Here is a 14,071-nt window from a genome sequence, read left to right on the forward strand (position 1 = left end):
CCCAAGGGCACATAGACAGATTTCTTACCGAGTCAGCTTGGGGATTCGAACCAGCGACCGTTCGGTTACTGGCCCAATGCTCTTAACCGCTAGGCTAGCTGCCACAACCGCACCACTCAATACACATATTATGACATCCTCAAGGACAGAGAAGATAGACAGACCAGACAGATACACTCAAACTAGACTCCTCCCCCTAGACAAGCCCAGACGGATTCCCTTCAGATAATGGTGATTGATGATAGTGGTGAAGTGGTGGTGATGATGATGTAATTTCCCCCTCTCCGTCCGTCCGTCTGTCATTCTGGTCAAATTATGCATAGAAAAACATTGAGTAATCATATATCTCTGGTCTGACCCCTCCAGATGTGCTGTGACTGTTGTCTGCTGGGCCAGGCTGTTCAGGAGCAGGGTCTGACCTGTGACCACAGCCTGTCTCTGGGCTATCAGTGTGGCCTGGTGTCCCGGGGCTGCTGCAATGACGGAGCCCCTGATGTGGAGACCAAAAACTCCCTGGGTAAGAGAATCTACTCTAATGCGAGGGAAGGACTAATGGTGGAGGGTGAAGAGAAGGTGGAGTGATGGAGGGAAGAGAGGTGGAGAAGTAAAGTGAGTGGAGAGGTGGGAGGAGGGGAACGGTGGAGTAGAGAGGTGGAGAGAGTGGAGAGAGTGGAAGGATATATGGAACGCTATTCTTTCTAGTATACATCCAATACTACTCTGTCCTCTGGTGGCCATTAGGAGACAGGGCTCTTACTGTAGTTTCAGTAAAGACCTCCATTGTCATGATGCATTGGTTTCAACACTTTGTTTGCAAACTTAGTTTTTGCCTGTACTGGTCAATCTTCTATTTTCTTTCCCCACAGTTTCTGACAAAGACAACGAGACCCTCACTGATAAGGATAATCCCTTACCGAATAACATGTGCAGTAACGGTAACAAGCCCTCCACACATGACATTGACATGTTAGTAACAGACTGTGTCCTCACAGAGAAAGTCAGAAACATAGGTCATTTACTAGTCTATGTTTGTTTATAATGTGCACATTTTCTGTTCTCAACAGGATTAGCGAAGTGTGCACAGGAATGTGTGGGCAACTTCACCTGTGCCTGCTTCAAAGGTTACAAACTCAAACCAGATGGGAAGAACTGTGAGGGTGAGTAGACTGGAGGCACCAGCCATATCTTGTTGAAAAGTTAGTGAGCTGGAATAAAACCCTGTACATCTAGTAGCTCCCCAGGACTAAGATTTCTTACCTCTTAGATACGGCTTCGAAACTATCCTCCCCAGGACTAGGATTTCTTACCTCTTAGATACGGCTTCGAAACTATCCTCCCCAGGACTAGGATTTCTTACCTCTTAGATACGGCTTCGAAACTATCCTCCCCAGGACTAGGATTTCTTACCTCTTAGATACGGCTTCGAACCTATCCTCCCCAGGACTAGGATTTCTTACCTCTTAGATACGGCTTCGAAACTATCCTCCCCTCTTCCTCCCTTCATCTCTCAGATATAAACGAGTGCCTGCTGGGGGCCAGTAACTGCAGAGGAGGCGAGCACTGCATCAACACAGTGGGGTCATTCCGTTGCCAGAGAGAGGTCAGCTGTGGTACCGGCTACGAGCTCACGGACAGCAACAACTGCAAAGGTCAGAGGTCACAACACAATGCCTCCTACAGGGGCGAGGGAATAATGAAAGATCAATATGTCTGATTCATGATTTATACATCCATGATCAACTGGATCTATCTATCTATCGATCTATCGATCGATCGATCTGTCTGTCTGTCTGTCTGTCTGTCTGTCTGTCTGTCTGTCTGTCTCTCTGTCTCTCTGTCTCTCTGTCTCTCTCTCTCTGTCTCTCTCTCTCTCTCTCTCTCTCTCTCTCTCTCTCTCTCTCTCTCTCTCTCTCTCTCTCTCTCTCTCTCTCTCTCTCTCTCTGTCTCTCTCTCTCTCTATTCCCAAGAGCTGGTAAAATTTACAGTAAGTCTGATTTTGACTTGCAATTAAGCTATTGTTGAATATTTATAAGAATACATTTTAATCACAAACAGTTTGATTCTCTCTTACAACATGTCTTCTTTCCCTCAGACATTGACGAGTGTGAGTCGGGCACCCACAACTGCACCCCGGACTTTGAGTGTCAGAACACTCAGGGGTCGTTCCGCTGTCTGCCCAAGAACCAGTGTGGTGACGGATACATCCAGGACGCCATGGGCAGCTGCATCGGTGAGCATCAGGACCCTGACAGATGTTACCCTGGCAACCTATCACCATGGCAAAACATAACCCCATCCATCCCACATGTACCCCCAAACCCAGTATCTTCAAAGTATAGTTCCAAGTGTTCTCTGACATACATTACATATTTTAGGAACTCATCATGGTAGTGGTGGCGGGGAGGAAGGGGCACAAGGGGTTCAGTGATATGACCCTGTGGTGCCCTATGTGACCCATATCAGAGATGAAGAGGCGAAGCGAGAGGGCTGACTGGCCCCAAAATCTGCCCTCGCGAGAATAACGTGTAAAGCAGACCAAGTGGGGTCCAGTCAGCCCTCTCGCTTCGCCTCTTCATCTCTGATATGGGTCACATAGGGCACCACAGGGTCATATCACTGAACCCCTTGTGCCCCTTCCTCCCCGCCACCACTACCATGATGAGTAGTCAAATCAAATCAAATCAAATTGTATTGGCCACATGCGCCGAATACAACAGGTGCAGACATTACAGTGAAATGCTTACTTACAGCCCTTAACCAACAGTGCATTTATTTTTAATAAAAAAGTAAAATAAAACAACAACAAAAAAGTGTTGAGAAAAAAAGAGCAGAAGTAAAATAAAATAACAGTAGGGAGGCTATATATACAGGGGGGTACCGGTGCAGGGTCAATGTGCGGGGGCACCGGCTAGTTGAGGTAGTTGAAGTAATATGTACATGTGGGTAGAGTTAAAGTGACTATGCATAAATAATTAACAGAGTAGCAGCAGCGTAAAAAGATGGGGTGGGGGGCAGTGCAAATAGTCCGGGTAGCCATGATTAGCTGTTCAGGAGTCTTATGGCTTGGGGGTAGAAGCTGTTGAGAAGTCTTTTGGACCTAGACTTGGCACTCCGGTACCGCTTGCCGTGCGGTAGCAGAGAGAACAGTGTATGACTAGGGTGGCTGGAGTCTTTGACAATTTTGAGGGCCTTCCTCTGACACCGCCTGGTATAGAGGTCCTGGATGGCAGGAAGCTTGGCCCCAGTGATGTACTGGGCCGTACGCACTACCCTCTGTAGTGCCTTGCGGTCGGAGGCCAAGCAGTTGCCATACCAGGTGGTGATGCAACCAGTCAGGATGCTCTCGATGGTGCAGCTGTAGAATTTTCTGAGGACCCATGCCAAATCTTTTCAGTCTCCTGAGGGGGAATAGGCTTTGTCGTGCCCTCTTCACGACTGTCTTGGTGTGTTTGGACCATGATAGTTCGTTGGTGATGTGGACACCAAGGAACTTGAAGCTCTCAACCTGTTCCACTACAGCCCCGTCGATGAGAATGGGGGCGTGCTCAGTCCTCTTTTTTTTCCTGTAGTCCACAATCATCTCCTTTGTCTTGGTCACGTTGAGGGAGAGGTTGTTATCCTGGCACCACACGGCCAAGGTCTCTGACCTCCTCCCTATAGGCTGTCTCATCGTTGTCGGTGATCAGGCCTACCACTGTTGTGTCGTCGGCAAACTTAATGATGGTGTTGGAGTCGTGCCTGGCCATGCAGTCATGGGTGAACAGGGAGTACAGGAGGGGACTGAGCACGCATCCCTGAGGGGCCCCCGTGTTGAGGATCAGTGTGGCAGATGTGTTGTTACCTATCCTTACCACCTGGGGGCGGCCTGTCAGGAAGTCCAGGATCCAGTTGCAGAGGGAGGTGTTTAGTCCCAGGATCCTTAGCTTAGTGATGAGCTTTGAGGGCACTATGGTGTTGAATGCTGAGCTGTAGTCAATGAATAGCATTCTCACGTAGGTGTTCCTCTTGTCCAGGTGGGAAAGGGCAGTGTGGAGTGCAATCGAGATTGCATCATCTGTGGATCTGTTGGAGCGGTATGCAAATTGGAGTGGGTCTAGGGTTTCTGGGATAATGGTGTTGATGTGAGCCATGACCAGCCTTTCAAAGCACTTCATGGCTACAGACGTCAGTGCTACGAGTCGGTAGTCATTTAGGCAGGTTATCTTAGTGTCCTTGGGCACGGGGACTATGGTGGTCTGCTTGAAACATGTTGGTATTACAGACTCAGTCAGGGACATGTTGAAAATGTCAGTGAAGACACTTTCCAGTTGGTCAGCACATGCTCGGAGTACACGTCCTGGTAATCCGTCTGGCCCTGTGGCCTTGTGCATGTTGACCTGCTTAAAAGTCTTACTCACATCGGCTACGGAGAGCGTGATCACATAGTCATCTGGAACAGCTGGTGCTCTCATGCATGCTTCAGTGTTGCTTGCCTCGAAGCGTGCATAGAAGTTGTTTAGCTCGTCTGGTAGGCTTGTGTCACTGGGAAGCTCGTGAGACGAGAGAGTGTTGAATTTGGTCAACATAAAATTTAATTGAACATTTTCTATATGAGGCTTATTTTATCAAATAGAAGTTTCATAATTTTTAGGTTGTTACGAATGTACTGATATAAGTGGACTCAAGTGGCAATTTTGAAAGAACAATTTTATATCAGAGTTGGGCATGTTGTTCACATGTGTATCTGCCCTCTCCTTGTCTAGAATGTTCCCACCTACTCTGCCTCCTCCCGCCTGCCTTCCGCATTTGTGAACATTTATTCCCATTGTTAGAGCAGACAGTCCAATGTCTTGTCAATATATAGATTATATCTTTGCCCGTATGTATAACCTCTGACCTCTATCCCAGACATCAATGAGTGTCTGGCCCAGACAGAGCCGTGCCACCCTGGCCAGTCGTGTATGAACACGGTGGGCTCCTTCACCTGCCAGAGGAACTCTATCAACTGTGGCCGGGGATACCACCTCAACGACGACGGCAACCGCTGCGTGGGTACGTACAGCTGCCTCACTTGCATACTTAGGCCTCATCGTGCCAGTTGGGGATAAGGCCTCCATAAGGTCCCTCTCCTGGGTTATATTAGACACCTCTTTCCAGGGGAGCCTCAACATCCCATGTATACACTGCAGCGCTGATAGACATGGATCTCTACCACGTTCACCTCCATTGATTAACATTAGCAACCTGATACTGTAGCCTACATTTCCATGTATTTCCTGTGTCCTCACTATCCTTTGTAATGCATTCTTTTGCATAAGAATGTGCTTGTTTCTTCCTGTAATATCCTGGTGCAGATATTGATGAGTGTAAGGGTCCTGATGGAGCGTGTGCAGGCCACAGCTGTATCAACCTGGTAGGATCGTTCCGTTGTGAGTGTAAGGCTGGCTTCATCTTCAACAGCATCAGCCGCCTCTGCGAAGGTATGCACTGACTTAATCCTCCTAGTAGTTACATGACAGTGTAATGTCAGTTGACATAAGCAGGACGCCAACAGTCGTGACTGTTTATGACATTTGTTATGTCATTGTTATCACAGTGTTATGTAGGTCTTATGACAAAGGGTTCAAGTTAAATGTCACCCAAGACTGGGTGGCTGTTATACTATAATATATTTAAGCCATAAGGCACGAGGGGGTGTGGTATATGGCTAAAATACCACGGCTAAGGGATGTTCTTATTCACGATGCAACGTGGAGTGCCTGGACACAGCCCTTAGCCGTGGAATATTGGCCATATACCACAAACCCCAGATGTGCCTTATTGCTATTATAAACTAGTTACCAACGTAATTAGAGCAGTAAAAATAAATGTTGTCATACCCGTGGTATACGGTCTGATATACCACGGCTGTCAGCCAATCAGCATTCAGGGCTCGAACCACCCAGTTTATAAAATATAATAATATATGCCATTTAGCAAATGCTTATATCCAAAGCAACTGACAAACATGCGTGCATATATTTTTTAACGTATTGGTGGCCTCCGGAATCGAACCCACAATCCTGCCGTTGCAAGCGCCATACTCTACCAACTGAGTCATACAAGACCAGGATACTGGATACAGTCATCTGTGCTTGGTTCTGTAGATGTGTCATACAGGACAAGGATACTGGAAACTGCTCAAACTGTAGATGTTCAACTTAGTGTCGTTTTTTTCTGTGTCTTAGATATCAACGAGTGCAGGCACTACCCTGGGCGCCTCTGTGCCCACAAGTGTGAGAATGCCCTGGGGTCCTACAAGTGCATCTGCACCCAAGGCTTCAAGCTGGCCAGCGACGGCAGGAACTGTGACGGTAAGGCAGCCTTCCAAAGATAACAGAGGTATTTAAATATGGGCTTCTCTCATTGGCCATCTCTTGTTTTGCCTTACTGAAGTTTGTGGTCATGTCTCTCTCTCTCTCTCTCTCTCTCACTCACTCTCTCTCTCTCTCAAGATCATGTGCAGCATTTTTTATTTTATTTCTTTATTTAGCCTTTATTTTGACAGGTCTCTTTTTAAAAGATATACACATCAATACACTACGAAAAGCAGAACAAAGATACAAAACACTTTGTTAGCATATGTCAGCATTTTTTTTAATGTTTGGAAAGAAATAGCACCTCTTGTGTGCACTGCCGGTAATACCGTATACTCCAAGACAGGAACGGTATGAAGATATGGAAAGGCACCAAAACATCACAGTTTTTGAGATTATTCCACAAGTAAGGTGCAAAAAAACTAAAAGCAGATTTACCTAACTCAGTGGAAATCGAAGGGATCTCCAGAGTTAGCCATCCCTGAGACTGGGTCTGGTAGCTCGTACATCTGTAGGTTAACAATGAAGTAAGGTACGGTGGAAGTTTGTGTAAGAGGGCTTTATAAACAGAAAGAGTGCAATGCGTCAATCTACGAGACCTCAAAGAGGGCCAGCCTACTTTCTGATACAGAAAGCAGTGATGTGTACTGAACTTGTCGCCCTTAATAAAGCATAGTGCGCTATGATAAACTGTGTACAATGGCTTCAATACAGTGGCAGCTGCATTCATATAGACGATATCACCATAATCTATAACCGGTATGAATGTCGACTGAATTATTAGTTTTCTGTTATTTAACAAAAGGCATGCCATATTGCTATAAAGAAAGACCATTTTAATTCTTAACTTCTTAACTAACTCATCAATATGCTTTTTGAAAGTAAGCTTTTCGTCAATCCAGATACCCAGATATTTATAAGCGGGGACACGATCTATGTGGGCCTAGAGAAGGTTTACACTCCCTTTGCACAGTTTTCACATTTTGCTGTCTTAAAATTAAATCTAAAAATGGATTAATTTTCTACCGGTGTACACAACCTACACATTTTCAAAGTGCAAGAAAAATTATAGAACATTTTCCAAATTAATAAGAAATACAAAACAAAGATTTCTTGATTGCATACAGTGAGGGAAAAAAGTATTTGATCCCCTGCTGATTTGCAAGATCTCACCTCGTGGAGTTGCAATGATCATGAGAACGGTGAGGAATCAGCCCAGAACTACACGGGAGGATCTTGTCAATGATCTCAAGGCAGCTGGGACCATAGTCACCAAGAAAACAATTGGTAACACACTATGCCGTGAAGGACTAAAATCCTGCAGCACCCGCAAGGTCCCCCTGCTCAAGAAAGCACATATACAGGCCCGTCTGAAGTTTGCCAATGAACATCTGAATGATTCAGAGGAGAACTGGGTGAAAGTGTTGTGGTCAGATGAGACCAAAATCGAGCTCTTTGGCATCAACTCAACTCGCCGTGTTTGGAGGAGGAGGAATGCTGCCTATGACCCCAAGAACACCATCCCCACCGTCAAACATGGAGGTGGAAACATTATGCTTTGGGGGTGTTTTTCTGCTAAGGGGACAGGACAACTTCACCACATCAAAAGGGACGATGGACGGGGCCATGTACCGTGAAATCCAAATCTTGGGTGAGAACCTCCTTCCCTCAGCCAGGTCATTGAAAATGGGTAGTGGATGGGTATTCCAGCATGACAATGACCCAAAACACACGGCCAAGGCAACAAAGGAGTGGCTCAAGAAGAAGCACATTAAGGTCCTGGAGTGGCCTAGCCAGTCTCCAGACCTTAATCCCATAGGAAATCTGTGGAGGGAGCTGAAGGTTCGAGTTGCCAAACGTCAGGCTCGAAACCTTAATGACTTGGAGAAGATCTGCAAAGAGGAGTGGGACAAAATCCCTCCTGAGATGTGTGCAAACCTGGTGCCAACTACAAGAAACGTCTGACCTCTGTGATTGCCAACAAGGGTTTTGCCACCAATTACTAAGTCATGTTTTGCAGAGGGGTCAAATACTTATTTCCCTCATTAAAATGCAAATCAATTTATAACATTTTCGACATGCGTTTTTCTGGATTTTTGTTGTTGTTATTCTGTCTCACTGTTCAAATAAACCTACCATTAAAATTATAGACTGATCATATCTTTGTCAGTGGGCAAACGTACAAAATCAGTAGGGGATCAAATACTTTTTTCCCTCACTGTATATCTTTACACCCCAGAGTTAATACTCTGTGGAAACACCTTTGGCAGCCATTACAATCATTTTTAATAAGAATCTACCAATTTTGCACAACTCAAAGGGCAACGTATATCTATTGTTTTTGTCAAAATTGCTCAAACTCAATAAATTTGGTTGGGAGTCATCGATGGACAACAATATTCAAACCTTGTCTCTTGATTTTCAAGCAGATTTAAGTCAGGACAGGCTTTCCAAGAGGTATTGAGTGTTCCTGAGTGGTCCAGTCTCATTCCTGACTTAAATGTGCTTGAAAATCAGAGACAAGGTTTGAATATTGTGGTCCATCAATGACTCCCAACCAAATTTACTGAGCTTGTGCAATTTGACAAAAACAATGTATACATGTTGCCCCAAGAGTTGTGCAAAGTTGGTAGAATTGTATTCAAAATTAGTCACAACTGTAATGGCTGCCAAACATGCTTCCACCAAGTATTAAAGAAGACATACGCAATCAAGACATTTTCGTTTCTTTATTTGTAATTAATTAGGAAAATGTTCGATAATTTTTCTTTCACTTTGAAAATGTGGAGTAGGTTGTGTAGATCGGTGGGAAAATAATCCAATTAATTCCCTTTTAAGGCAGCAAATGTGAAGTCTGTGCAAGGGGTGTGTAGACTTTCACTATGACTGTCCATATGCATAAATCATCAGATACATTGTGTATAGATCACTAGTATTATCTCTAATTGAGTTATATTGTTGGGTGTAGATCTAAATGAATGTGAGAGCAGCCCCTGCAGTCAAGAGTGTTCCAACGTGTACGGCTCCTACCAGTGCTACTGTCGCCGTGGCTACCAGCTCAGTGACATAGATGGCATCAACTGTGAAGGTAGGAGATGCTAAAACGGTATCCGATGAGCCATAGCCTACTGTCAAACCTAATCAGGAGCCCCATTAGTGAGGTATTTATTGTCTTTACTTCCTGTATCCTTTACATCCTCCATGTTTGACCTCTGATCTTTAACCTCTGACCTTTCCAGACATTGATGAGTGTGCCCTGCCCACCCGGGGTCACATCTGCTCCTACCACTGCCACAACACCCCTGGGAGCTTCCACTGCATCTGCCCCGCCACCGGCTACATCCTGGCTCCCAACGGACGCAGCTGCCAGGGTAAGGCCTTGCTCCTCAGGGGGGTGCAGGGATCCACAGCATGGGGGTCATGGTCATACTTCAGATCAGAAGAAATATAGTAACAGTGATAATTCGGTGAACACACTCGCGTAACGAGTGACCTTGCCTGAGATTTGAAAACGTAAAGTGCCTTCGGAAAGTATTCAGACCCCTTGTTCTAAAATGTATTAAATACATTTTCTTCCTCATCAATCTACACACAATACCCCATAATGACAAAGCCCAAACAGATTTTTAGAAATGTTGCTACTTTATAAAAAATACAAAAACAAAAAATCACATTTACATAAGTATTCAGACCCTTTACTCAGTACTTTGTTGAAGACCTTTGGCAGCGATTACAGCATTACAGTCTTCTTGGTTATGACGCTACAAGCTTGGCACATCTGTATTTGGGGAGTTTCACCCATTCTTCTCTGCAGATCCTCTCAAGCTCTGTCAGGTTGGATGGGGAGCGTTGCTGCACAGCTATTTTCAGGTCTCTCCAGAGATGTTCGATCGGGTTCAAGTCCGGGCTCTGGCTGAGCCACTCAAGGACATTCAGAGACTTGTCCTGAAGCCACTCCTGCATTGTCTTGGCTGTGTGCTTAGGGTCGTTGTCCTGTTGGAAGGTGAACCTTCGCCCCAGTCTGAGGTCCTGATCGCTCTGGAGCAGGTGTTCATCAAGGATCTCTCTGTACTTTGATCCGTTCATCTTTGCCTCGATTCTGACTAGTCTCCCAGTCCCTGCCGCTGAAAAACATCCCCACAGCATGATGCTGCCACCCCCATGCTTCACCGTAGGGATGGTGCCAGGTTTCCTTCAGACATGACGCTTGTCATTCAGGCCAAAGAGTTCAATCTAGGTTTCATCAGACCAGAGAATCTTGTTTCTCATGCTCTGAACGTCCTTTGGGTGCCTTTTGGCAAACTCCAAGTGGGTTGTCATGTGCTTTTTACTGAGGAGTGGCTTCTGTCTGGCCACTCTACCATAAAGGCCTGATTGGTGGAGTGCTGCAGAGATGGTTGTCCTTCTGGAAGGTTCTCCCATCTCTACAGAGGAACTCTAGAGCTTTGTCAGAGTGACCATCGAGTTCTTGGTCACCTCCCTGACCAAGGCCCTTCTCCCCAGATTGCTCAGTTTGGCTGGGCGGCCAGCTTTAGGAACAGTTATGGTTGATCCAAACTTCTTCCATTTAAAAGAATGATGGAGGCCACTATGTTCTTGGGAACTTCAATGCTGCAGAAATGTTTTGGTACCCTTTGCCAGATCTGTGCCTCGACACAATCCTTTCTCTGAGCTCTACGGTTAATTCCTTCGACCTCATGGCTTGGTTTTTGCTCTGACATGCACTGTCAACTATGGGACCTTATATAGACAGGTGTGTGCCTTTCCAAATCATGTCCAATCAATTGAATTTACCACAGGTGGACTCCAATCAAGTTGTAGAAACATCTCAAGGAAGATCAATGGAAACAGGATGCACCTGAGCTCAGTTTCGAGTCTCAAATCAAAGGGTCTGAATACTTATGTACATTTGCAAACATTTCTAAAAAACTGTTTTTGCTTTGTCATTATGGGGTGTTGTGTGTAGATTGCTGAGGATTTTTAAAAATATGTAATACATTTTAGAATAAGGCTGTAACGTAACAAAATGTGGAAAAAGTCAAGGGGTCTGAATACTTTCTGAATGCACTGTATGTTAGCTCCCTGAGCTAATGCCTAGGCTTTAGATTAGCGGTCTAACACATTCTCTTGGCACGCAGGAGACTGAGGTTTGAACCCAGGTTTTATGTTTGATATAAAGGATTTTCTATTTTTATGGTTCTGAGTTCATTTGTTTCTCTTCCTGTACAGATGTTGATGAGTGTGTGACAGGGACACACACATGCTCTGAGACAGAGAGCTGCTTCAACGTGCAGGGTGGATTCAGATGCCTGTCATTCGAGTGTCCACCCAACTACCGCCAAACAGGGGAGACGTGAGTACCTACCTACCTGAGGTCACTTTCTCAAATACTGGGGGTATATATATCTGTTTTAAGTTCACATACCCATACTTGGGTCCTAAATAGTATCGAAATTCTAGTATATTTTAAATGCCCGGATGTCATACTCATTTCGGTTTTGACAACAGCTGATCAATTAGATATGGGGATGCGCTACCGAAATCAACGAATAGTGGGAAACAACGCAATCGTGCATGATGCAGGCTCAGTATGCGAAAATAGAATGAGTTATAGTATGTACATTTTTGAAAATCGAGTATGGTATAAATGCCAGGATGTTATACTAATTTCGGCTCTTCATCTAGTAGAATTCGATGCACACTTTCCCACAAGGTGGGCTGCGAGTGATAGGCCCTAGTTCTCTTCAAGTAGCCAGACAACAAAACTAGGCTACTTAATTGGGAAGATGCCGAATAGCGAAGCTTCTGCGGTGGTGTTCAAATGTAGGCAAAGTAGTTTTTGTTCTCCTTAAAATGATCACGAGTATTGCATCTTAAGTTACAGCTTTGAAAACAGAAGTAAATATATTTTTTTAACCGAAAGTGGATTTCTGTTTTCTAATTAAAAAATGTTTATTGTTCTCTTGGCCTTCATCCGAGCTTTAAAACTAAATTCTAAACCATCTTTTGTTTTCTGAATGCGTCGGCACCGGGGACTCGGGATGTGGCTGCAGTATTGATTTCATGTTAATCTTTTGATTTGAACATATGGATTGTTTTAGTTTTGTAGGCAAATGTATTATTTAATTTATGGATCAAGCCTTAGCAGTCATTCTGATCTCGTTCCCAATGATCAGTGCTTTAGTTTATTATGTTGCTGTTCAACTGTTCTGGATTTGCAATGCACCCAACTGCCCACGTTTTTCTGTCCAATAGCCTTTTGATTTGAACATCTGAAATGTTTTGGTGTGTGTACTAGACTATTTAATTGAATTTTTATACAGTACCAGTCAAAAGTTTGGACACCTACTATTTCGAGGGTGTTTCTTTATTTTGACTATTTTCTACATTGTAGAATAATAGTGAAGAAATCAAAACTATGAAATAACACATATGGAATCATGTAGTAACCAAAAGAGTGTTAAACAAATCAAAATATATTTTATATTTGAGATTCTTCTAAGTAGCCACCCTTTGCCTTGATGACAGCGGCGTCTCCAGTCACGCCTGCGACATCGCTGGAACCTCGCCTACCACCTCCAGAGAGGTATGACGGACGTCCAGAGGGCTGCAGGGAATTCCTCACCCAGTGTTCCCTGGTATTCAGCCTACAACCCTCCTCCTTCCCGACGGAGCAGGGCCGGGTGGCCTACATCATCACTCTGTTGACGGGTCGGGCCCTTTCCTGGGCTACCGCGGAGTGGGAGAGCCAAACTCTGGCATGCTCCGACTCCTACCAATTCACCCGGGAGCTACGCAAGGTGTTCGACACCTCTCGAGTGGTGTCAGGGCACGAGGCGGCTCACGGCCTGTCGGCAGGGTGACCGTTCGGTGGCGGACTACTCCGTGGAGTTCTGGACCCGGGCTCGAGAGGCAGGATGGGAGGAGGCCGCCCTGGTCGTCCTTTATGCACAGGGGCTATCGGAGAGGATGAAGGACGAACTCTCCTTCCTCGGGCACCCCTGGCTGGTCGCCCACAAACCCTGGATAGACTGGTCCACAGGGTAGCTCATCCTGGAGGGAGGCTCCGCCCCCGTCCTGTTCCGGTCTCCACCGACCACTCATCAGCCCAAACCACCGTTCCAGACCACCTACCAGTCCTCACCTCTTCCCCAGATCCCGTACTCCGAACCGCCTACCGTCCTAGCAGCGGTTGCCACCGGGAGGACGGCGGCTACAGACTCCGTCACCGGCCCAGACCTGGCAGGCATTCCCCGGGAGTATTGGGATCTGGGGGAGGTGTTTAGTAAGAGGTGTGCCAAGGGCCTACCTCCTCACTGGCCATACGACTGCGCTATCAATCTCCTGCCGGGCGCCATATCCACACGAGGGCGATTGTTTTCCTTGTCCCAGCCAGAGACGCTGGCCATGAGGGAGTACAGTGAGGAAAAAAAGTATTTAGTCAGCCACCAATTGTGCAAGTTCTCCCACTTAAAAAGATGAGAGAGGCCTGTAATTTTCATCATAGGTACACGTCAACTATGACAGACAAAATGAGGAAAAAAAATCCAGAAAATCACATTGTAGGATTTTTTATGAATTTATTTGCAAATTATGGTGGAAAATAAGTATTTGGTCAATAACAAAAGTTTCTCAATACTTTGTTATATACCCTTTGTTGGCAATGACACAGGTCAAACGTTTTCTGTAAGTCTTCACAAGGTTTTCACACACTGTTGCTAGGGTATTTTGGCCCA

The 14,071-nt window shown here is 45.4% G+C and overlaps 1 protein-coding gene across 3 annotated transcripts in view; it reads left to right on the forward strand.

The window, feature by feature from the left end:
* The window catches only part of LOC121531723 (fibulin-1), a 62,209-nt gene that overhangs the window by 12,897 nt on the left and 35,241 nt on the right, over positions 1-14,071 (forward strand). For all 3 annotated transcript variants that reach the window (XM_041837125.1, XM_041837126.1, XM_041837127.2), the window contains 11 exons: positions 367-517; positions 867-935; positions 1,065-1,157; positions 1,512-1,649; positions 2,093-2,230; positions 4,888-5,031; positions 5,334-5,459; positions 6,207-6,332; positions 9,304-9,423; positions 9,575-9,706; positions 11,565-11,688. In XM_041837125.1, coding sequence (XP_041693059.1) covers positions 367-517; positions 867-935; positions 1,065-1,157; positions 1,512-1,649; positions 2,093-2,230; positions 4,888-5,031; positions 5,334-5,459; positions 6,207-6,332; positions 9,304-9,423; positions 9,575-9,706; positions 11,565-11,688 — 1,361 coding nt within the window. The remainder of the gene's footprint in view (positions 1-366; positions 518-866; positions 936-1,064; positions 1,158-1,511; positions 1,650-2,092; positions 2,231-4,887; positions 5,032-5,333; positions 5,460-6,206; positions 6,333-9,303; positions 9,424-9,574; positions 9,707-11,564; positions 11,689-14,071) is intronic.

The sequence above is a fragment of the Coregonus clupeaformis genome, chromosome 19, assembly GCF_020615455.1.
Source record: "Coregonus clupeaformis isolate EN_2021a chromosome 19, ASM2061545v1, whole genome shotgun sequence".
In the NCBI taxonomy this organism is placed as follows: Eukaryota; Metazoa; Chordata; class Actinopteri; order Salmoniformes; family Salmonidae; genus Coregonus; species Coregonus clupeaformis.